This window comes from Engystomops pustulosus, chromosome 5 (genome assembly GCF_040894005.1).
Source record: "Engystomops pustulosus chromosome 5, aEngPut4.maternal, whole genome shotgun sequence".
NCBI classification, from domain to species: domain Eukaryota; kingdom Metazoa; phylum Chordata; class Amphibia; order Anura; family Leptodactylidae; genus Engystomops; species Engystomops pustulosus.
Window position 1 is genome coordinate 195560286 of NC_092415.1, and position 24516 is coordinate 195584801.

General features: G+C 46.9%; 1 protein-coding gene across 1 annotated transcript in view; it reads right to left on the reverse strand.

Annotated features, from left to right (window-relative positions):
* Window positions 1-3934: 3934 nt before the first annotated feature.
* Window positions 3935-24516, reverse strand: part of NMT2 (N-myristoyltransferase 2) — a 40028-nt gene continuing 19446 nt past the window's right edge. The window contains exons 2-13 of the mRNA XM_072154269.1: window positions 19883-20018; window positions 15736-15774; window positions 14076-14220; window positions 13206-13324; window positions 12940-13031; window positions 11319-11435; window positions 10947-11117; window positions 8218-8326; window positions 7889-8059; window positions 6422-6589; window positions 6196-6333; window positions 3935-4643 (exon numbers count right to left, since the gene is read on the reverse strand). Coding sequence (XP_072010370.1) covers window positions 4623-4643; window positions 6196-6333; window positions 6422-6589; window positions 7889-8059; window positions 8218-8326; window positions 10947-11117; window positions 11319-11435; window positions 12940-13031; window positions 13206-13324; window positions 14076-14220; window positions 15736-15774; window positions 19883-20018 — 1426 coding nt within the window. The 3' untranslated portion in view covers window positions 3935-4622. The remainder of the gene's footprint in view (window positions 4644-6195; window positions 6334-6421; window positions 6590-7888; window positions 8060-8217; window positions 8327-10946; window positions 11118-11318; window positions 11436-12939; window positions 13032-13205; window positions 13325-14075; window positions 14221-15735; window positions 15775-19882; window positions 20019-24516) is intronic.

A 24516-nucleotide genomic window follows, 5' to 3' on the forward strand; every position in this document is an offset into this window, starting at 1 on the left:
GTCTGTCATCCTAATTGCACCCTAGATGAGCGAAGTGTGCATGTGCCGGCTGCTCCGTTTAACTCCATCAGATCCATAGAGATGAACGGAGCAGACGACGCATGTGCAACAGGCTACTTCGCTCATCTAGGGTGCAATTAGGATGATGGACTAATGTTCTCGTGATCTTGGGGGGGGGGGGGAGAGATATGTCGCATCACTGACACTCCCATTGATCAGCAAGTTAGGCTTTAGCCACAGGATAGGCCCCAACTTGCTATGACCAGACAACCCCCTTAAGGGGATATTCCCATCTGGGCATAAACATTTAATACATTTGACATATGTAAACATTTTTTCAATTGGATGTTATTAAAAAAAAATAATTTCTCAAATGTTGCCATGTTGTCCCTTAGAAACGAGATAACTTCATCTGATACGACCACCTCACATTTTGGTGGCCAGACATGTGGTATTGAGTCCTACCTGACCGCTTGGCTTCAGCGTCATTACCACAGGACGGATGTGAGACCTGGAGTAACTCCCGGACATTTCATATACAAAAACTTTTTGTTTCTTTGCACAATCCCTCCAGCAGAGGTGGTCGTATCCTAGGACACAGTCTTGTTTCTAAGGCACCATATGACTCCATTTATGAGAAATTATCTTCTCACAGCTAACTTTTTTTTTTAATAACCTCTAATTGAAAAAATGTACATGTATGGCAGATTAGTTAAATTAAATGTGAATGCTGAGACAAGAATACCCCCTTAAGGGGGTTGTCTGGTCATGGCAAGCTAGGCTTTATCCAAAGGATAACTTGCTGATCAATGGGAGTGTCAGTGATAGGACATTGTTGCCAGCAGAGGAAAAGGAGCTGCAGCTGGTGACGTCCCCGTTGCTTCAGGGTGCCGCTGCTTCTGCATGGTGCTGCCACTTACAGCCCATGTTATACTTGCCTAAATAAGGTTTGCCTGTAGATCATGTGCCCTCGGGCAGCAGGAATTGGGGATTTCTGTGGCCTCCTCCATCCACCTGAAGCCAGCCATACACAGGAAGTCCCGATTCCTGCAGCCTATGGGACAAACTAAGTGCAATATGGGTGACATATAAGGGTGCAGATCTCCTCAGTTATTGTGATGCGTTTCAAAATGTATGCGTTAAAGGAAACCTACCATTTGATTTCATGCGTTATGAACCTAACATACCTTAAGATTGCTGTAGATACACTGATGCAGAAACATATCTTGTTTAATCACTGAGCTGAGGGGTTTTGTTGAAAAAAAAAAAAAATTATAAAATTCAGGACCTTGGGAAAGCTGGAACTGTGCACGGAGAACTAATCAACCTGAGCTGGATGACTCATACACAGCAGCTGGGGGGATGGTGCAGCAATTGATTACTTTTACTTGTCAGGGACAACATAATGATTACATCATCCTTTGGTGCAGTGCATAATTTATGTGAGAGGAGAAGCCTGAGCCAGGCAGAGGGGTGACAGGGCCTCATTATCATAATTTTATAATTGTTTTATCAGCAAAACCACTCTGCTCAGGGATTAACAAGATATGTGCCTGCATCAGTGTAGCTACAGCATTCTCAAGGTATGTTTGCTTCATAATGCATCAAATCAAATGGTAGGTTTCCTTTGAAGCCATGTGTGAACGCACCCTCAAGGCGCAAACTTATCAAATGCAAACGCCTAGGGATGGGGCTCGGCCCAATCTCATCTGAGTTTCCAATGAAACACATCCAATCAGGAACAACCCAGTGTGATTCCTGGTGCCTGCAGAATTACTGCTGGGTAGATGCTACAATCCTTCAAGATAGTAAATCCGTACAGATAGTAAACGTCGGCCACTCATAGGATGACGAAAAAGAATGTTTGGTTTCTCCCCAAAAACTACCATATAACAATAATACATCGTAGCCTGTGCAATTTTCTCCAAATTAAAGGGCATCTACCACCAAGATGAAAGGCTGTATGCACATGAGCCTGAGGGGCTCCAGGCTGCATAGGTGTTAATGGAGCCTGGAGCCCCTAATGCTCATTTTCATATAGTCGTTCATCATGGTGGTAGAGGTCCTTTAAAGGGGTTGTCATAATTTTACCGTAATTTGACTGGCGTATAAGCCGAAGGTGGGAAATTCAGTCGCTGCTCTGTAATAAAATGTCCAGCCGTGGCCCCGCAATAAAATAAATGTGTATACTTACCCTCCGGCACTCACCTCGGGTCCTCTTCTACCCGGATCTCCTATTTGGGTTCACAGAAGTGTGGGCAGAGGCAATTTATGTGTTCTGCCTGCGCATACACTATGACACCACCAGGCGGCGACACTGCCACGTCACAGTGTGTGCACTGGTAGAGCACATAAATGTTTCACTGCCCACCCTGGACATTGTGGCAAGTGAGCCGGCACAGTACACACCAGGATCACGAGCCGCATCGCCATAAGAGGAACCAGCGCGGGATCTGAGTAAGTGCCCCTGGTTTATCAAGATTCATCTTGTAGGTAGTTTTCTTTTAAAATGTACTAGCCTCATTTCGTCCTTGCGATCCGGCTCTGTATCACCTGCTATCTCACACTCCCTGTTGTGCTTTGGCCGGTGATTTGTCATCTATAAATAGGCTGCAGTGATAATATGTCAGGATCCTGCAGGAGGCGCCACACTGGAGGGCCAGGGGACATACACATATTATGTCTGTGGCTTGTATTTGTATATAATACAAAAAAAGGAAGTAATTCAGACAACCCCTTTAAGTTTTGTGCTCAAGTTGCGTCTTGTAGAAACAATTCACTGAATTTTTAAAGGAAACCTACAATTTGATTTGATGCATTATGAACCAAACATACCTTGAGAATGCTGTAGCTACACTGATGCAGAAACATATCTTGTTTAATCTCTGAGCTGAGTGGTTTTGCTGAAAAAAACTATTATAAAATTATGATAATGAGGCTCAGTTGCTCCAGTGCTGAGGCTAGGTGCTTCTCCTCTTACCCTAATTATGCACTGCTCCAGAGAATGATATAATCACTGTGTTGTGCCTGTCAGGCAGAAGTAATCAATCGCTGCACCATCTCCCAGCTGCTGTGTATGAGTCATCCAGCTCAGGTTGATTAGTCCAGGAGGTGTAGTGTGTTTATATATGGCAGCCAGCCTGACCCAGCTTTCCCAGGGTCCTGAATGTTATGATTATTTTTTTCAGCAAAACCACTCAGCTCAGGGATAACCCAAGATATGATCCTGCATCAGTGTAGCTACAGCATTCCCAAGGCATGTCTGCTTCATAATGCAGCACATCAAATGGTAGGTTTCCTTTAAATACTTGTCTGGATGAGGAACCACCATTGTAAAGTAGAAGAGGGGATCATCTTCTAGATACATAAAGTCGGGCAATCAGTATCCTGAAACCAGGAGAACTGTACATGTGTCCACATGATAAAACTTCCTGGCCGTCATTTATTGAAGGACCCTACAGTATACACAATCATCAGATCAAAATAAGGGGCTTGGCAGGCCCTTTCACCTCACGCATAGGCTCGGATCATGTGGACCACGGCAGCTTTCCAACAGTTTTCTCTGTGTTACGGCAAAGGGTTAAAGAGGTCGGCCACTCTATTACATAAGTTACCCATGTGCCTTTACTGCCTTGTGAATAATCCCTGAATGTTCATCAAGTGATTCAGCAATCCTGCTACTTACTTTTGTACCGTCTGCAGACTCTCCGTGCTTCTGTGTTTACATGTCTGAGCTCTGCTGAATAGGAGGAGCTGTAGCAGCAGAGTTAAGACTTAAACTGTTCCCTGACCCCTTTAATATATGTTTGTAGCCCTAAACCCATCTGTTAAGGCTCAGTGGTACAAAACTGCCCCATTCCCATACAGATTATAAAGGGGCGTATTACTCCTGCAGAGGGGAGAAGAACACGAAGGTGACGCGGCGCACACACCATGACTGTTCTTATTGTATTTACTATAAACAGAACACTAGCCCACCCGTCCATCTATTCATTACAAATGACAAGATTTGGAGACGCTGCGATGTTGTCCTCAGACTGACCGATCCCCCTTCCCCCAGTGACGGCTCATTTTCCGTTTTTTTATGACACAAATAAGCTTTAAAGCAAAAAAAAACGGGGAGGACTAATATTACAGGCACCCGGGGGCGACACTGGCCAGCGATCCGCGGTACAGTCACTTATTTTTGGCCCTTGTCGCTAGGATGCTCCGCTGCCAAATCCAAAAAGTTTTATTTTACATGCAATCAGCAGTTCCATCCGTATATATTAAAAAAATGACGGTGACGTGGAGACCGCGTGAGCTGGTCCGGTCCTTGAAAAGTTCTGCCTTTTCCAAACTTGAAGGAATGTGCTTTGGGTTGGCTTTTCGCTCTGTGGGGGGGGGGGGGGGGGGGCTTGGATTTGTTTTTCGTTTCGGTTTTTATTCCTGTAAATAAAGTCCGTGCGTCGGGAAGAAAGGACGACGACGCAGTGTAATGTCCGTGTGGTGCTCGCTACTTCCTCTCCTTCACTCCACCTCTCTGCTCCAGCACCGGCGTTCACTTTGTGCTTGTCTGTCCTGAAGAGCGGCTGCCGACCCGTTTGTCGAATGACTTGAGGCGGTTTTTACTGTGGCGGATTTTACTGCAGCACCAGACCAACCTGAAAAAAAAGACGAAATCATTTGCAGAACATTCTTCTTTTTCATGGAGTAGGCTCTGACCAGAATCAAGTTCCTTCCCCCTCTGGCAGCCGAGAGAAGTTATGAGCTGCCAGAGGAGGGAGACCCTGGGTCTCCACCAGAACAGGACCACAGACACAGGAGAAGCCATGCACCACCGCACTATATTTTGGTATAGTTTGAACTCTGTCCCTTCATATATATTTTTCCTGGCACGAGTACTCCGCCCCATATGTTTTTATTTGAGGGAGACTGCACGACCCCATGGCTGTGGGCCCTGGTTCCCACCGGAACCGCACCATGGTGCCACCTACTTGGACTCAGCCCATTTCTGAGACAACATGGAATTGTGAACTTTTGAAGACCTGTTCTCTTGGTGCGGTTCCGGTGGGGACCCAGGGCCCACAGCCATGGGGTCTTAGTCCTCCAGTATTGGTGCGGTGAAAGTGCTGCTGGGTCTTGGTCCCTGCTGGTGCTGTGTTGCAGTAACGTTGGACGCCATGTGATGCCGCACCCAATGACCTAAAGATCCACTAAAACGGGGTCACCATGAAGTGCTTACCGGGCTTATGCAATTTGATAAAAATGTAACCAAGAACTTCACGTATGTTTTGTAAATGTAGCCTAGCGACAAGAGATCATTGTATCAGGTGTGGATGTGCAGTCCAGATATTTCTCTCTCCATCTCAGATATACTACCATGTACCCCAGAGACTGCAAAAAGCTATTTTTATTGGCTGACCTGCAGTTTACTGACCATGTGCATCCAACTAGTAGGGAGATTATTAGGTGGACTTGCGCATTGCTATTTACTTTGGGCATCGGGTGGCGCCATACTTTGTAACATTTCACTGTCTGCAGGGTGAAGGAACCCAAAAATTAAGTTACACTGACTGAAAAAACGACAAATAGGAATTGTGGAAAAGACTTGGCTTAGTCATTGGATTGGGAGCAGTGAAACGTGTTATTTCACCATGCAAAACTACAGATAGGGTTACTGTAGTGTCACGTGGGTGTGTCCCTCACACTGCTGTGCACTTAGCTCTCAGCATTAATCTGGATGGCCCCTCCCCCTCTGAGGGACTGCTGTCCAATCACTAGCCTAGTAAGCAGAGGGGAGAGGCTACAACAGTGTGAGGATACACCTCATTACTTTCAGCCCTCCAAGTAACACAATCCAGTAAACTAAGGGCTCATTCAGAGTGTGAACAGACCCATAGGAATCCATGGGTCAGTATGCCATCCGCAAGACAATAAAATATAGCATACAGACCTCAAAAATGCCCTTAGTCAAATCCTTCCTCTAACTCTATTCTTCTATTATAGGTCAGTGAGAAAAAGGGGGAAGACTAAACAAGGCTTCTTGGAAAGTAATCCATAATTTTTGGGTTCCTTAACCCAGTTACACTCCCTTTATGTTGATTTCTTTGTCTTCTTGGGAAGTTAAGACGTTCTACAGATACAGTGTAAAGATAACATGAGAAATCTCCCAGCTCCCTGTGATGCTCCCATGCCAGGTAGGTGCGCACTCACCTTTTCAGAGTCCATAGCCGGGCATCTCCAGTTAAACAAGTAATACTGCAAATTACCATCTCCTATGCCGAACTTTAGCTTTTCCAAAAAAGTTTTGTTTTCCATCAGATCGAGCGCATTGAACACATCAAATCCTTTCTGCCGGAAGACGGGAAGAAGAACAGAAATTAATGATTGTCTGGTCGCATAAAGGGGTGTTAGGATTTGGAAGGAAGTCCCCACTTACTAATTTGGCAATAATCAGTGCATCGTTCATGAGGTCCAGCAGAGGCGTCTCCGTGTGGACGTTGTAGAAGGAATACGCGGCTTTGAGAGTTTTATGCACGGGGTGATGCATGACCGTGGAGGGTAACGTGTAAAAACTGAAGAAGTCCGTCAATGCACCGCTAGAACTCTGCCGAGAAAAAAAGATTCCATAGGGTATAAAGGAAATCTACCATCACAATCCCCAGGGACATTACTCATAGATCCAGGCACCGGGACTGTAGTAATCTTCTTATATTTGTTATCCATGTCCTCTTTCCTTCTAATATTAGCATATTCATATAAGTTAATGAGTCAGAAGTGCTCTGGGGTGTTACCAGAGCTCCTCTGTGCTGTAGCTTCACTGGCTGTTACAATGTCTCCCTTCCCCCCCATGTCTGTCTGATGTAATCTCACACAGTGGGAGGGGGAAGTGCTACTGCACAGTGCAATGAACTGTTTGTAAAAGTAGATTTTTAGAAGGCAGGAGGCCATGGATAACACATATAAGGAGATACCACAGTCCTGGAGCCTGGATCTATGAGTAATGTCCCTGGTTTATCATGCTTGAGGTTGCACTAACACCTGTCACCTGGCAGAGGGTCTCCTGACCTAAAGTCCTCCTGGTAAGGTCACCACTACATCCAGTGCAAGGGAAGGTGACCTCAGCTCTCTCCATTTAGCTGCAGGAGTTAAAGGGAACCTGTCACCAGGAGACCCATTTTTAGCACTCCCCCAGTCCCCACAGAGCATAGTACATACACTGCCAAAGTGTTTTTGTATTAAAAATTAGTTTTACAGAAAAAAAGATATGTTATATTGTACCTTTCATTAGCATCTGCTGTGTGACTAGGCAGTTGCCAAAAAGGAGGGACTGGAAAGGAACAGCTACTCCATGTGACCTTTTCAAATATATGAAAACACCCATCACTGGGCTTAGCGACGCCCCCTGCTCCTCTACAGCCAATCCCGAGTGTGGGGAGTTATTCATATATTTGAAAAGGTCACATGTTTCCCAAGGGTGGGGGGGAAACTGCTCCTTTCCAGCCCCTCCCAATTGGCAACTGCCTAGTCACACAGCAGATGCTAATGAAAGGTACAATATAACATATCTTTTTTTCTGTAAAACCAATTTTTAATACAAAAACACTTTGGCAGTGTATGTACTATGCTCTGTGGGGACCGGGGGAGCGCTAAAAATGGCTCTCCTGGTGACAGGTTCCCTTTAATGATTGGGGAAAACATCTTAAAGGGGTTGGTGCAACTTTACAACATCGACAGTTATTGGGTGGAGGGCAGCTCAATAATCAGGAGAACTGGGGTCCCTTGTATATCTATCTCAGTTTTAAGGGGTATACGTTACACCCCTGTATTTGTGGATAGGTGAAGGAAGGAATAATCCAGTTCTACAAACCAGGAGCTTTCAGTTGTGGTCCTATTAGAGACTTACCTCTACCACGAAGGTATCAATGATGTTTTCCTGAGGGAAAAACCAATGTGAGACCTCCTCCTCATCCAGGACCGGGGCGAGGTGAAACTGGCTCAGATAGCTATTCAGTAACTGCTGGAGCAGGGGGATGTCCTTCTTCTCCATAGGTCTTAGTCCGGGGGTCTTCGTGGCCTTATGAATGAGAAGGTTTAGGGTTATTAGTCGGTTCTACGCTGAGGCCTCTGTTGGGTCTCAAGATGCCTGGGATTGGGAAACCCCTTTAAGACCCCCAGTGCTGCATCTTATCCCCCTGTCCTGATACACCCCCCCTAATATCTGTGGCTACTCACATCTGGGAGTCTGTACAGTTTGATCGTCCTCTGTAAGGTCATGTGTCGGCTGAGGTGCGAGAACTTCACCTCCACCAGTTTCCTAGGGTTCAAGGAGCGATGCCAGTACCTGTAGGGGAAGGACATGGGGTTATGCTCCCGTATACCAGCGGTGAAGTAGTTAAACCCCCCCATCTTCTCACTCCGAATCCTCGGTGAAAACGTTCTTTGTATCCCGGGGACGGCTTCCGCATACAAAGTTTTCCTTCTTGTCTGAAATCTACTTTTAGAAGCGTCTTTGCGGCCAGATCCTGCTCCCTCTGCACCGGTGGAAGGAGCCAAGGGCCGACGCTTATTCTCGAGACGCACAAAAGGCGAATGGTTAAAAAAAACAAAAGGCTGAGGAGCGGGGACAGCGATGTGGCCAAATAATGAGGTGACTCCAGAGACGGGATTATGCAGGGCTCCATGGTGTCGTCCTGACTTTACCCTGACTTAGTGTAAAGAAGGATTGGCCATGCTGGGCTTCAACATGCTCGATCCTTTAGTGCTCACACCTTATTCCCCTGACCCCATTGTCTCCTTAGTAGCAGAATGACTGTGAAAAGTGCATTTATATTCCCAGATTGTATTCTATGAGTGTCCTCACACTGCTGTGCTCTTAGCTCTCTGCACAAAGCTACTCCATAGCCCCTCCTCTTTCCACTGTGTAACTGCTGTAGTAATTGAAGACTACTGCAGCGAGTCAAACAGTGGCCAGGAACAAAGACAAGTGTAATGTACAGAGCACAGCAGTGTAAGGACACAGCTACAATCCTGGAATATTAATGCATATTCCACAGTTCTGCTGACTGTGTGAATATATGGTGCACAAAGATCTCCAGGGACCATATACAAAACTGGCTGCAGAGATCACAGAGCACAGCAGTGTGAGGACACACCCCCAGTGCACTTGGAAAAGGGGCAATCCTGAAATATGAATCCATTTTTCACAGTACTGCTGCTACTAACATACATACATAGAGTTATCATGAGACATCTTTCCAGGGACATTATCCAAAACTGTCTGCAAAAAGTGCAGGACACAGCAGTGTGAGGACATGCTCGCAGTGAACTTGGAGAAGCTACAATCCGGAATTATATAAATTTTTCAAAGTCCTGCTGCTACTAACAACTTCTCTGAATGGTTAGAAATCTCCCTTTACATACACATCTGCTTTTGTACAGCGTACGATTATCTTGTTATGTAAACCTCTGATAAGAATATTATATTTGTCCCTCTTTATTGTAGGTACATCTCTCCTGGGATAATACCTAACACTGCGGTTCTGCTGACAGTTTCCCTTTACATGCTTTATGTGTTGATAGTTAAGCTTCTGATCTCTGGTTATTGCATTACAGTAACTGGTCCTGAATACAACAAAGGAGCCGCCCAGCGCTCACAACGCAGAGACAATGAGATCCGGCAACTTGCTGATGATCTCCTGCCATATACAGACCCTGATGTCACCGCTGCTCCCTGTGACACGTTCCCATCAATGTGCAAACAGTCAGCACACAGAAAGACGCTCGCTCCTTACACGCTGCTCTCCACCAGCTACACATAATATTTGCAGAGCCGTCCCTGAGGGATTAAGGAATTCTATTTCCTTAATGAGTTTTTCGTATGAGCTTTTGGCTTTACAGGAGAAGCACCGAGCCAGCAACTCACTGACACACAGGAGCGGCCGAAATACAACTGCTACATGTCATTTCTAGCGGAACAGGGAGGAACGTGACATTATTTATCCTGTACTGATCCTGAGTTACATCCTGTATTATACCCCAGAGCTGCACTCACTGTGTACATACATGACATTACTTATCCTGTACTGATCCTGAGTTACATCCTGTATTATACTCCAGAGCTGCACTCACTATTCTGCTGCTGGTGCAGTCACTGTGTACATACATGACATTACTTATCCTGTACTGATCCTGAGTTACATCCTGTATTACACTCCAGAGCTGCACTCACTATTCTGCTGCTGGTGCGGTCACTGTGTACATACATGACATTACTTATCCTGTACTGATCCTGAGTTACATCCTGTATTATACTCCAGAACTGCACTCACTATTCTGCTGCTGGTGCAGTCACTGTGTACATACATGACATTACTTATCCTGTACTGATCCTGAATTACATCCTGTATTATACCCCAGAGCTGCACTCACTATTCTGCTGCTGGTGCAGTCACTGTGTACATGCATGACATTACTTATCCTGTACTGATCCTGAGTTACATCCTGTATTATACTGCAGAGCTGCACTCACTATTCTGCTGGTACAGTCACTGTGTACATACATGACATTACTTATCCTGTACTGATCCTGAGTTACATCCTGTATTATACTCCAGAGCTGCACTCACTATTCTGCTGCTGGTGCAGTCACTGTGTACATACATGACATTACTTATCCTGTACTGATCCTGAATTACATCCTGTATTATACCCCAGAGCTGCACTCACTATTCTGCTGCTGGTGCAGTCACTGTGTACATGCATGACATTACTTATCCTGTACTGATCCTGAGTTACATCCTGTATTATACTGCAGAGCTGCACTCACTATTCTGCTGGTACAGTCACTGTGTACATACATGACATTACTTATCCTGTACTGATCCTGAGTTACATCCTGTATTATACTCCAGAGCTGCACTCACTATACCAGTACATACATACATGGACATTACATACTGTACCTGCAGGTAGACACTGGTTTTGGTAGGACGACCCCTGCTGTGTAAACGGCTTGAAAAATCCCCTCCAGGTTCACTCTCCGGGTGATCTCTCGGATGAGGACGGGTGCCACACGCTTTGATCGCAGCTTTTTATGGACACAAAGAAAATTGATTTCTACCATCTTCTTTACACTGAAAGAAACAGACAGAGCGATCCTGGTGTATAGCGCTGCTCCTCCTGAGACATGAGCATAGACTAGGGTGCCTCTTAAAGGGGCGGCATGAGAAATGAGCAAGTAACCGTTCTATCACCCATTGTTTAGAGCCCAGGATCTGCATACTATCCTGGCGGGATGTCACATCATGGACAGATAGGCAATGGCGTTTACTTACTTGTCATAAATACGGATATTCGCCGGCACCGCGCTTATAAAGCCGACTAATTTCTTATTGGAAGACACTCTGACACCACAGTGCCACTGCGACAGCCAGCCCGGAGGACGCAGCGCCCTGCAAGAGACCCACCAGGTACCTCATCAGTCATCCAGCAACATCACCACAGACAAGACTCTTAAAGGGGATTTCCAAGAGTCCAGGCATCAATTAGGTTATGTCATCATCCTGGAAAACCCCTTTAAAGATCTTGTTTTGTTTAGATAGATCTTATGGCCAGAGAATAGAGTGGTAATAAAACTCTCTCACTTCGGAGGACCTATCCTGCATCACACAGGTCATGTGAATAACTACCATGTAATACTCACTTCATCCACTGGGGGAACTGCAGGAAAACTTAACGGGAACCCGTCATTTAAACTAACCCACAGTAACTAAACTGCTATTATACAGCAGCACAACTATCCATATGTTGTTCCTCCCCAGGCCTGTAAAATTCCACAGTCAGTTGTACAGTTGTCTCACATCAATGTATACGACCCCATGTGAGTCTGATTATCGTCTTTCCTTTGAACCGAGTCCGGCATATTAATGTTCTTCATGCACAGCCGAACCTCCAGCTCATCCCCCCTCACCCTAAGGAATGAGAGTGAGCTGGCTGTATGACTCGCTGAAGAGAATTCATGGGGGAGGGATGAATGAGTGAGCCGATTTCTCTTCAGCCAGTCACACACAGTCAGCTTCTCTCTCAACTCCCTCCCTCCCGAATTGTCTTCAGCAAGTAACACACAAACGCAGCCAACATCTTTATCATTCTTGAGGATGAATCATCATCTTGGAAGAATCATAAGGAAGCCGATTTCATTTCAACCAGTCACACACAGCCAACGTTTCTCTCTCCACCCTCTTGTTTACCCCTCCCTCAGGAATTCTCTTCAGCTAGTCACACACAGCCAGCGTCTCTCTCTACCCTCTCATTCACCCCTCCCTCAAGAATTCTCTTCAGCTAGTCACACACAGCCAGAGTCTCTCTCAACCTTTTCATTCACCCCTCCCTCAGGGTTTCTCTACAGTGAGTCCACAAGACCAGCGTCTCTCTCAACCTTTTCGTTCACCCCTCAGGAATTCTCTTCAGTGAGTCACACACAGCCAGCATCTCTCTCAACCCTCTCATTCACCCGCTTCCGGAGGAATTCTCTTCAGTGAGTCACACAGCCAGCGTCTCTCGCCCCTCTCGTTCACCCCTCCCTCAGGAATTCTCTTCAGCAAGTCACACACACAGCCAATGTCACTCAGCTCTCTTATTCACCTCTCTTTAAGTCACACACAAACAAAGGTAACGTTTTTCTGCATGAATGATGTAGCGGAGCAGAGTTGACTTGGCTGAAGAGAAAGTAGGCCCCTTGTATATCAGAAAACTGGAGAAGCGACTGAGATAGAAATAAATGGTGAGTAAACTTTACGAACTGACTATGGAACTTTACAGGCATTGGGACAATATAGAGATCGTTGTGTGGGTTAGTTTAATTGACAGGTTCCCATTAACACTTCCTGACAAGGATTCCCCACAGCGGAGTGCTCAGAGCACAGCAGTGTCAGGACTAACTCCCTGGGTACTCACCATTGTAAAAACTCTGGGGAATAGTCAAATCGGAACATATTATCATCATCTTCCACATAATTCTCATTCAGCAAGGTGTAAAGTTCTTTCAGCTGGTGGATAGAAGACAAGAGACGAGTGATACAAATATTACAATGAGACGTACAGCTACAATGAGGAGTTGCGACAATCCCTTTAACATTTCACCAGATGGTGGTAGACCGAACTCCGCCCCCTGGACAGAATTTTATCCAATAATGAAGCACCAAAGCTTTTCGGTGACTTACCACCTCAGCGTTGCTCAGGTCCAACGTGTCCCACATGAAACCCTGAGGCAGTGAATATGGCTCTTGGCGTATGTTGTCCTTGTCAGGCTCGATGGGACCGTGACAAGTTATAATTTCGTCTACGATGAGAAAAGGGGGGGGGGGGCGCGTTATTAGACGTATTCACAAAAACTGGGAGATGCTCAGACAATGTAAATGGCACGTGTTCTTGTCAAAGAGATGTCTGTCCAACAGGATATCAATTCCACTATATCTTATATACATACTGTGTTTCCTTGGTAACAGACTACAAATCATCCCTATGTAGTCAGACCCTACAGTTAAACTCTCTCTGATCTGTCCCTTCCGCTCCAATGCTAACAAAAACAGATGGTATTACAGTTACTGAAGGACAACCCACCCATAGATGTACATCAACGAGAAAGATCTATTGCTACTAGGAAAATTTGGGATACATAAGAATGAATCACTGCCCACTTACAGATGACCTATAGTATTGCCGGGACAAACAGGACAATAAGCCACCTTGATTGGCTGACCCACTATAAAAAGAAACCTTGTTGCGAGGAGAATAACTGAGCATGTGTGTCCACCATTACTATGCTCATTAGGTGGACGTGCACACTGCTATGAAATGTGACCACCAGGTGGCGCTACACTATGCAAGAAATACCATAACTCTTCGCTGTTTAAATTTTTAACAGAATGAAGCAGGCAAAAAAACTATTTTATATCGTAGAATGGGAATGTTTATCCCCAGATTAACTATCACAGCCCATCCCTCTCACTGTAGAGCGACCCTTTAAGATCACATGTGAATGTTTAACATGAAACAACACGCAACAGGGAGTCCCCCTACTGCAAACTTACTAAGTTTCGGTACTGGCTGTGTATCCCAAAACTGGTATTTACGTTTGCTTGCCTCATCAAGGTTCTTCGCCGGTCCCTGGCAGGCGGAAAGCAGCTCCATGGCTCTTTGAATATCCTGGAGCTTTTGCATTGGAATAGCAGGGTTCTACAGAGACAACAGTATTTAGGGTAAAATCAGCAGGATGCATGGACACAACACACTAGGTCAGAGGTGTAATGAGGCCCAGGTGGTGCTCTAGCTACCTTGCGCCCTTAAAGGGAACCTGTCACCAGGAGACCCCTTTTTTGCAAGTCCCCATAGAGCATTGCACATACACTGCTAAACATTTTTTGTATGAAAAATTGGTATTACAGAACAAAAGATAAGTTATATATTACCTTTCAATTACATGTACTGTGTGACTAGTCTAGTCACCCCTTGGGCGGAGCTGAAGTGGAGTAGTTTCCCCCCACCCTTGGAAATCCGCTCCTCCATGTGTGAGATTTTCAAAAGTATACTCCCGCCCCTCACCCACCCTCCTCCTTTATTCTTTCGGCCCCTGGCTCACCCCCTGCACATGTCACCTACCCAGATCCCGCCCGCTGTCCTGAATTCTCGCGCCTGCGTGGTCAGCATGTCAACATGCGCAGATGAGGCGGTGCTGGCCGCAAGGTCCCTGCATCTGTCTGCGCATGCACCACACTACGCTGTCGGCTCGGGTTGGCTACGTAGTTTGCGTAGCTCCCGGCGCCTCATTGTCAACATAGCCAAGTTGAGCCAGCAGCGTAGTGTGGCGCATGCGCAGACAGATGCGGGGATCTTGCGGCCAGCACCGCCTCATCTGCGCATGTCCGTACGCACAGTACGAGACATGCGGACTGGGCAGGCGCGAGAATGCCTGGTGGTCAGCGAGAATTCAGGACAGCGGACGGGATCTGGGTAGATGACATGTTCAGGGGGCGAGCCAGGGGCCGAAAGAATAAAGGAGGAGGGCGGGTGAGGAGCGGGAGTATTCTTTTGAAAATCTCACACATGGAGGAGCGGATTTCCAAGGGTGGGGGGAAACTACTCCTCTTCAGCTCCGCCCAGGGGGCGACTAGACTAGTCACACAGTACATGTAATTGAAAGGTAATATATAAGATATCTTTTGTTCTGTAATACCGATTTTTCATACAAAAAATGTTTAGCAGTGTATCTGCAATGCTCTATGAGGACGGGGGGGGGGGGGGTTGTTGCAAAAAAGGGGTTCCCTTTAAGATCTGTGTAACCATAACTTTATTAGTGTTGTTAGTAGCAGCAGGACTGTGAAATATGTATTTATATTCCAGGGCTGTAGAATGCTCACACTGCTGTTCCCTAGCAGCCCACAGCCCTACCCTTTAATCTGAGTGACTCCTGTATTTTACTACAAGTTTCACTCAGGCAAAGGGGGAGGCAGAAGAGAAGCTCAATGCAGAGAACCAAGAGCACAGCAGTGTGAGGACATGCTCGATCCTGAACAGCATTTTTTGCAGTATGTTACTTCTACCAACACACACAAAGGTATGGTTACACATGTCTTCAGGGTTAATACCTTATACCTTGCAAGGGAACTGTCCACACCTTTAGACAGGTAATAGAGGAAAGTGTTTATGCAGAGCGGTCTGTCAAAAATAATATTGATCATAAATAACACTTACCATGATATCTTCCTCTTCTTTAATCCTGTCCTGTGCCATCTTGAAAAACAGAAAAAAAAACAATTACTCCTCATAGATGACACCAGACGTCTGTAGCAGAAACCATCCTCATTGTCAGTAATTGACGCTAAGTAAGTTACAGGGCAGATGGTTTTCTTAATATTTTTTATTTTATGTATAACACTACTTGTTATGGTCTTTTGCTCTACCGTCATCAGCACTTCCCGTCACAGCCATGCCTCTTCCTGTCAGCGTGCAGCCTAGCACAGCAGCAAGTCTCACTTTACTGCCAGAGTTAGTAACTGATCTTTGTGTCTAGATCTCGATCAAGATTCCAGGACTGGGGAACCCCATCACTGCTGACGTTGGAGGACTCTTCCCTGTGTTGGGTGCAGTGGGTCACCACGAGAGGAGGCGGTCCGTGGGGTCACCACGAGAGGAGGCGGTCCGTGGGGTCACCACGAGAGGAGGCGGTCCGTGGGGGTCACCACGAGAGGAGGCGGTCCGTGGGGTCACCACGAGAGGAGGCGGTCCGTGGGGTCACCACGAGAGGAGGCGGTCCGTGGGGTCACCACGAGAGGAGGCGGTCCGTGGGGTCACCACGAGAGGAGGCGGTCCGTGGGGTCACCACGAGAGGAGGCGGTCCGTGGGGTCACCACGAGAGGAGGCGGTCCGTGGGGTCACCACGAGAGGAGGCGGTCCGTGGGGTCACCACGAGAGGAGGCGGTCCGTGGGGTCACCACGAGAGGAGGCGGTCCGTGGGGTCACCACGAGAGGAGGCGGTCCGTGGGGTCACCACGAGAGGAGGCGGTCCGTGGGGTCACCACGAGAGGAGGCGGTCCGTGGGGTCACCACGAGAGGAGGCGGTCCGTGGGGTCACCACGAGAGGAGGCGGTCCGTGGGGTCACCACAAGAGGAGGTCCATGTGGTCACCATGTGACATAATGAGCAGGATCACGAGCTGTTTGCACCCAGGGCTAAGGGAGGTGTGAATGAAGGCTACTCCTGAATATTTTGCTCTTCATGCATCCTCAAAATTTACCACGACGATATATACATATATATATATATATATATATATATATATATACACACCATACTGCACCCCCAGTTACCTCTAGGCAGGTAATAAAGGAATAAAATATTCTTGGATAGGTCAAGGAGCAGGTTCAAAGCAGTAGAAATGCTCTAAACATGGCAGCTTCTGCTTCTCAGGCCTGTGGCATATGCAAAGCTTAGTCCCATTCAGGTCTATAGGAATGAGCTGCAATACCAAACACAACCACTATACAATCTACGGCTCTGTGCTTGGTATCAGAGCTAATCCATTGAATAATACATGGTGCGGGGCCTGGAATTCCAAAAACTAGAGTCCTGCTTCTCCCTTCAGGCCCTGCACAAGGTATAACTCATGGATCGGCTTTGACTGGAGGGTTCCTATGTGAGGGCTCCAATTAGAGAGCACAGCAGTGTGAGGACACACCCCCAGCGCACTCATAGAAGCGACAATCCTGGAACATGAATCCATATATCACAGTCCTGCTGCTACCAACAACAAAAACCCACACAGCTCTGAGTACAAATGGCTCTTATTCGCCGTGTGCACACAAAGGGGGCGGGTAAAACAGGAAGTCTGTGCGCTGAAACTTCAGCCAATAGCTGCAAAGCAGGAAGTGAGGTCACAGAGGTCAAGCATGATAAACCAGGGATACAACCTCATAGATCCAGGTAACGTGACTGTGGCGATCTTGTTATCATCCCTCTAAAATCACTCTTTAAAATTATGCTAATGAGTCAAAAGGGTTTTGTAAAGGGGGGTCCCTCCGTGCTGCAGCTTCACAGGTTGTTACACTGTCTCCTCTTTACCTCTGCTCCCTCAGCACTTACCCCTCCCTCCGTTTGTTGTAACCTTACTGCAGCAGAGGAAATTTCCATGCACAGTGTAACAGCCTGTGAAGCTATAGCACGGATGGGCTCTGAAAACACCCCCCAGAGTCCTTTTGGCCCTTTGGAAATTTTTTTTAAACTGTGTTTTAGAAAGAAGGAGGCCATGGATAACAAATATCTGGATCTATGAGTAAGTGTCGCTGGTTTATCATGACGGATTTTCACAGTAAGTTTCCTTTTAAGAGTTTTTTCGTTCTCAGTGTTGTTGTATGAAGCCGGGGGAGGGGGGAAGGTTGGGGGGCGCACAAACAAAAATGTATCTACTGTATGAAACATCAATACCCTATAATAATACACCCTGGTAATAAAGCCTGAATGTAAGCTGTGCTGGAGGGAGCGCGGCACAGGGCGGCCCAGTGTTCTCTATACAAATAAATTGTTTACTTAACTTGTCCCTGGTGACCCAGTGTAACGCAGCTGCCGCGAGGAACCAATGGAAATAAATTATTCAGAGCAAAAGGTACACAACGCGTTTCCGTCTATCAGCAGCGAGCGGCGCGCACGGGAAATCTAATTACAAGGTGTTCTTTTTTTTCTTTACACCACGTATTCACACACTAGACCATTATTGTCACAGTCGGCGCGGGGAGTGGGTGTAGCGGGAGTGTAAATATACTACATTATAGCCACGGGGGGCCATTACACCTCTCTCATCGCATACATCATACACCGACCATACAAAGACTAAGAGGCAAAACCTAATATGACTGCCGGGGATGTGAGGGTCTCTATGACCTCTGTGCAGGGATTGTAGTACAAGCCGATTGTGAGGGTCCAACTGCTGGGACCCCTAGAAATCCCTCTCACAAATGAGTGGTGCCCGTTCACAGTCTGTGGGATTAGTAGAGATAGCAGAGCGCTGTGCTGGGCAATTTCCAAGTGAATGGAGCAGCAGGACACTTGTCCTTTCAAGGGTGATTCAAGTTGAGACTCTCGCCTCACTCAGCAACAATTGCAGGAAGGTGGGGGGCAGTATCAGGGGCGCAGTTACATGCTACAAAGCAGGTCCTGACAATACAAAAAAGCATCTTTTCACATTTGATCTCAGCAAAGGGTGTGAGACACTGCAGCAAAAACTATTGCTATTGAAATGGAAGGAAGTGTGCAACGTTTTATAGTCCAAAAATGTGGATTCCCCCCCCTGCACCCATTACTGAGAACAGGTCCCCCCTTACAGATTTCTGGGGGTCACGTTCTCATGAACGATGGAGGTCCCAGCAGTCAGGCCCTCTTGTTATCCTCTATCCTGGGTCAGGGTTTTATACTATGTTTTGCTCCGAAATATTGGTTAGGGCTTATTTTCAGCCCATTTATTCATGAACAAAAAAAAAACTCTCCAAACCCTCTCCCTAAATTCCTTTATGACTTGTTTGTTGAACCACTGGCCCCAATTTCTCATGTCTAGCACCAGCCCTTTCCTTATACAAGTTCCTCCTGTCTATGTTGCCGCTTGTATCACATTGTATCGTTCAGCTCCCTCTTCCCTGCAGCTCCATCCTTCACTCTGCCTCTTACAGCCATATCTTCTGATCCGTGGCACCTAGAGACCCAACATCACTACTGACTATTATTCTTACAGTGAATTCCCCAGTTCTGTGGCACGCTCTAATTCTTGTGTTATTAAAAGGGAGATTCACCTCTTTAAAATGACACCACAACTGTGTTTCTAAATGCCACAGTTCAGAAGTTATAGCAGTTTGTGACTAGGGCTTATTTTTGGGGGGGAAGGGAGATCTTATTTTGGGAGAAACAGATACCAGTTGCTGAACCCAAAACTTACTACGTTTTTGGTTGAGGAAAGAGGACGACATTAACTAAAAAAAAAAAAAAAACGTATATGAATATTCAACATGTGATGTTTTTTTGGTCACATACAACCAAACGACTCCTGGCTACAAAATGTTACAGGGAAATTCCCAAATTTCGCCTAATTTTTTATATGCTAAATGTATTTATTTAGGAGGTCAGTTCAACTACAGGAAGACAGAATAGAACAAGCTGCTCATTCTCCCTCCCTAGATCAGAAACCACAGTGACCCGTGTCAGATGCATTCTGGGACTTGCAGGCAAACCATGTCCGGAGGAGAAACAGAGATGGAGATAAAACAGGGGTAGTGTGAATAGGTTCCTGCAGTGGTTGCAGTCGGGTGACCTCTTCCCATGACTTTTGCTTTTGGACTAAACACCAAAGCCACTTTACCTTTGACGGCTGCTGTGTCCTTATTTCTTGAGAATCCGATGCAGAATCTGACTTGGTGCCCCCGGAATTTGGTTTTTCCTTTTTCCGCTTTTGTTTCTTCTTCTTCTTCTTAGCTCCTAGATCCCCGGATGGACTTCTGTTTCAGAAAGAGCACAATGAAAATGTGTTTATAACGTAATATCATCAAAATCAATCAATTGAATTTGGACCCCATACACACGATACAAATGATTCTGAGAGCTTGATCATTCCAGGTTCCGTGATTAAAAAAAATCTACCACCAGGATGAAGGATAGTAAACCAAGCAAACTTAACTGCTGGTGTGGGCTCCCTCTGGCAGGATCTGCTCTTCTTTTAGCTTCTTATGCCCTGGTTTATACAAAACAAGGCTTTAAAAAGTATGCAAATGAGCCTCAGGGGCTCCAGGCTCCATAGATGGAGACCCTGAAGCTAATTTGCATAATTTTGAAAGTTTTTTTTTTAAGGAAAATCGTGGATATTAAAAGCTAAGAGCGGCTCCTGCCAGAGGGGGCACACGCCAGTATGCAAGTGCTCTTGGTTTATAAACCTTCATCCTTCATCCTGGTGGTAAATTTCCTTTAAGATAAAACATAACATGGAGTGGTCATGTTTGGGTTTTTCCCCAGCCATGACCCAACACTTTGACATCCATAACATACCTTCTGACGGGCCAACATAAGCAGACTCTTGCAAAAAAAATCTTACATGATACAATGTATAAGATACATTGTATAATGTACTCCAGAGCTGCGCTCATAGTTCTGCTGGTTAGTTTTAGAAACGGTTGGTGTCTGCCTTGTACGTAGTTACACAAATAACTCCGCTCCTTTAGTCTCTAGGAGAAGAAACGAACATGGGGTATTTCCAAGTAGCATCCAACATCACCCTGGAAACTGTGCAGGAAAGATAAAACTGTGCCGCAACGAAAGACATTAAAAAAAAAAGCTCAGGGACAGAACGCGCTAATGAAGTGACGTTCCCGTCTGCTAAAGTGATATGTCCTTAGTACGAGTGCAAGGAGAATAATCTCTGCAGCAAGAGGGGCGAATATTGTACCAGTTTTAGGCCTTACACTTCATTACAAGATCCCACTGTGATGATGGACGTGATCAAAAAGGATCGGTACGGCTAAAACTACACCAAATACTACCAAGACGCTACTAACATACCAAAAACTCAGCATCGTTGCTTCCCAAATGCAAAATTGAGCAGATTTATCAATAGTTTCTACTTACTATTTCTTACGGTTTTACTGTTGCGGTGCATGTGTAACTCCTTCACCTAGCTGGCTGTCCTGTTGAATCTGATATAGATCAGACAGCACACACTGCTCTCCATGCACCCATCATTACAACCGTCCTGACATTGCATGTGAACCTGCTTTGCTATCCACCAAAACTTGCTGCCTGAGGCAAAAGGCTCAACTCGCGTCATGCATGTTGGGCCCTAGGGAAGATGCAACGCGCTGCAGTTACCAGTGCAGCAAATGTCACTGGTAAGGGTTGTCGACCATATGATCCAAATTATACACCGATCAATTAGTTATAATCTATGTGTGACTGATACTATGTATTATCTACAACCCCCCCCCCCCCTTACAAAACAGCGCCACTCAGTTCCACAGTTTATGTCTAGTACTGCACCATGGCCCAAAGTGAGAGTAGTGATCTGCAATACAAGACCCACCTAGGGAGAAGAGTAGGGCGTCTCAATACTGGAAGTCGATCGATCAGATCAGAACTCAGGAGGAACCTGTGCACTACACTGCCCCCACAGGTATAATTAGGTACTACATGGTTACTACTGAAATCAATGGCAAAGCTCATTCCTCCTGTAAGAAGGTAATAATTGTAACCACAAAACCGCATTGGTACAAACAGATCTATCCGGAGCGCAGTGGTAATGGCCGGAGGCTGTGCGCGGCGCGAGGCTACGCATAATGGGCACATTGTTGTGGGTGACATATGCCAGCTGAGAGCACTTGATGGTTTACTAATTGACTCCGAGGAGTCGACATAATCCACATCCCAACAGTCCGCGCTCAGAGAGGATTTAGCAAACAGCAAAACACTCAAGAGCTGGTGGAAGAGGCGTCCGAATATCACGTCCCTAAGGCTCCGGCTCACAGAATATTAAGGGAAATAATCTCCAGATGGAATGTGTATGGAGTTACCTTATATTTCAAAAAGGTGTTCAGAACCTTTAACATTTTGTTTGCCTTATTCTGAAGCAGAGGTAGCATTAACGCCTGTACACCTGTTAGTCTGTTCTTGGGCGTCCGTCATAGTCTGGTCTGGGGGAGGGGTCCAGGGCGTCCGTCATAGTCTGGGAGAGGGGGTCCGGGGCGTCCGTCATAGTCTGGGAGAGGGGGTCCGGGGCGTCCGTCATAGTCTGGGGGAGGGGGTCCGGGGCGTCCGTCATAGTCTGGGGGAGGGGGTCCGGGGCGTCCGTCATAGTCTGGGGGAGGGGGTCCGGGGCGTCCGTCATAGTCTGGGGGAGGGGGTCCGGGGCGTCCGTCATAGTCTGGGGGAGGGGGTCCGGGGCGTCCGTCATAGTCTGGGGGAGGGGGTCCGGGGCGTCCGTCATAGTCTGGGGGAGGGGGTCCGGGGCGTCCGTCATAGTCTGGGGGAGGGGGTCCAGGGCGTCCGTCATAGTCTGGTCTGGGGGAGGAGGTCTGGGGCGTTTGTCATAGTCTGGTTTGGAAGGGGGGGGGGGGTTCCGGAGCTTCTGTCATAGTCTGGTTTGGGGAAGGGGGGGACCGGGGTGTCCATCATAGTCTGGTCTGGCAGGGTCTGGGGTGTCAGTCAGTCCGGTGTGGGGGTTCTGCAGTGCCAGTCATAGTCCGGTGTGGGGGTTCTGTAGTGCCATGCAAAAAACTGGTGTGGGGGTTATGGGGTGTCAGTCAGTCCGGTGTGGGGGTTATGGTGTATCAGTCAGTCCGGTGTGGGGGTTCCGGGAATGTCCGTCATAGTCGATCGTTTTTTCTGCGAAGACAAAAAAAATTTGCACTTCCCTTTATTAACTGCTTGATGTAAAATTACTATTGTCTCAATTGGTTTAACCGGGGTCCTCTGCTACTCAGGTCTCAATAGGCAGTTCTCCCCTTCTCAAGTATCTGAGCTCTAAAGGAGGTTCTTTCCTCCTCAGGTCTCAGAGCTCGACAGGCGGTTCTCTCCTCATCTATCTGAGCTCTACAGGCAGTTGTCTCCTCATCAATCTGAGCTCTACAGGGGGTTCTCACCTCCACAGGCCTCAGAGCTCTACAGGGGGTTCTCTCCTCATCTATCTGAGCTCTACAAGCAGTTCTCTCCTCATCTATCTGAGCTCTACAGGCGGTTCTCTCCTCATCTGAGCTCTACAGGCGGTTCTCTCCTCATCTATCTGAGCTCTACAGGCGGTTCTCTCCTCATCTATCTGAGCTCTACAGGCGGTTCTCTCCTCCTCAGGTCTCAGAGCTTAACAAGGGATTTCCTTCTGTTCAAGTCTTGCATTAATACAGGCAGCTCTGTCTCCATGCCTCTGGGCTCTACAAGCAGTTCTCTCCCCATATACACCTGGTACTGCAGCTAATGTCGGTGCTACAGGTGTGACACAACAGGTTGGCAGAGGCTTCGCTCCTTAGCCCCTTACTGGAGTTGGGGTCTGATAGATGAAATATTAGGGGGGCTCTTATACATCACAGGAGGCCTCCAGAGCCGACTGTATATCTCACTGCTGAAGTGTTGCTTCAGGTGAATCAGTTGTTGCACGGAGGCCTCTACATCAGGACCACGAGTGCTCCCTATACAATGCAGACACCCAGCCCCCCTCTCCCCGGCGGAGCTGTAATCCAGGCTGCGGCGTGCCAGGCCGAGCTGTGACAGAAGTGCAGCATGTGCTCCAGCCCACACATCACCGCCCTGACCACAACTCATAATGACACATCCGGGGACTGCAGCAAGACCCCCGTATAGAGGAGATAACAGGGGGTGCAGAGAAAGCATAGCCCAACCAGACAGGCAGCACTGCACAGGTTAATAACCGTCAATATACACTCACCGGCCACTTTATTAGGTACACCTGTCCAACTGCTCGTTAACACTTAATTTCTAATCAGCCAATCACATGGCGGCAACTCAGTGCATTTAGGCATGTAGACATGGTCAAGACAATCTCCTGCAGTTCAAACCGAGCATCAGTATGGGGAAGAAAGGTGATTTGTGGCCTTTGAACGTGGCATGGTTGTTGGTGCCAGAAGGGCTGGTCTGAGTATTTCAGAAACTGCTGATCTACTGGGATTTTCACGCACAACCATCTCTAGGGTTTACAGAGAATGGTCCGAAAAAGAAAAAACATCCAGTGAGCGGCAGTTCTGTGGGCGGAAATGCCTTGTTGATGCCAGAGGTCAGAGGAGAATGGGCAGACTGGTTCGAGCTGATAGAAAGGCAACAGTGACTCAAATCGCCACCCGTTACAACCAAGGTAGGCAGAAGAGCATCTCTGAACGCACAGTACGTCGAACTTTGAGGCAGATGGGCTACAGCAGCAGAAGACCACACCGGGTGCCACTCCTTTCAGCTAAGAACAGGAAACTGAGGCTACAATTTGCACAAGCTCATCGAAATTGGACAGTA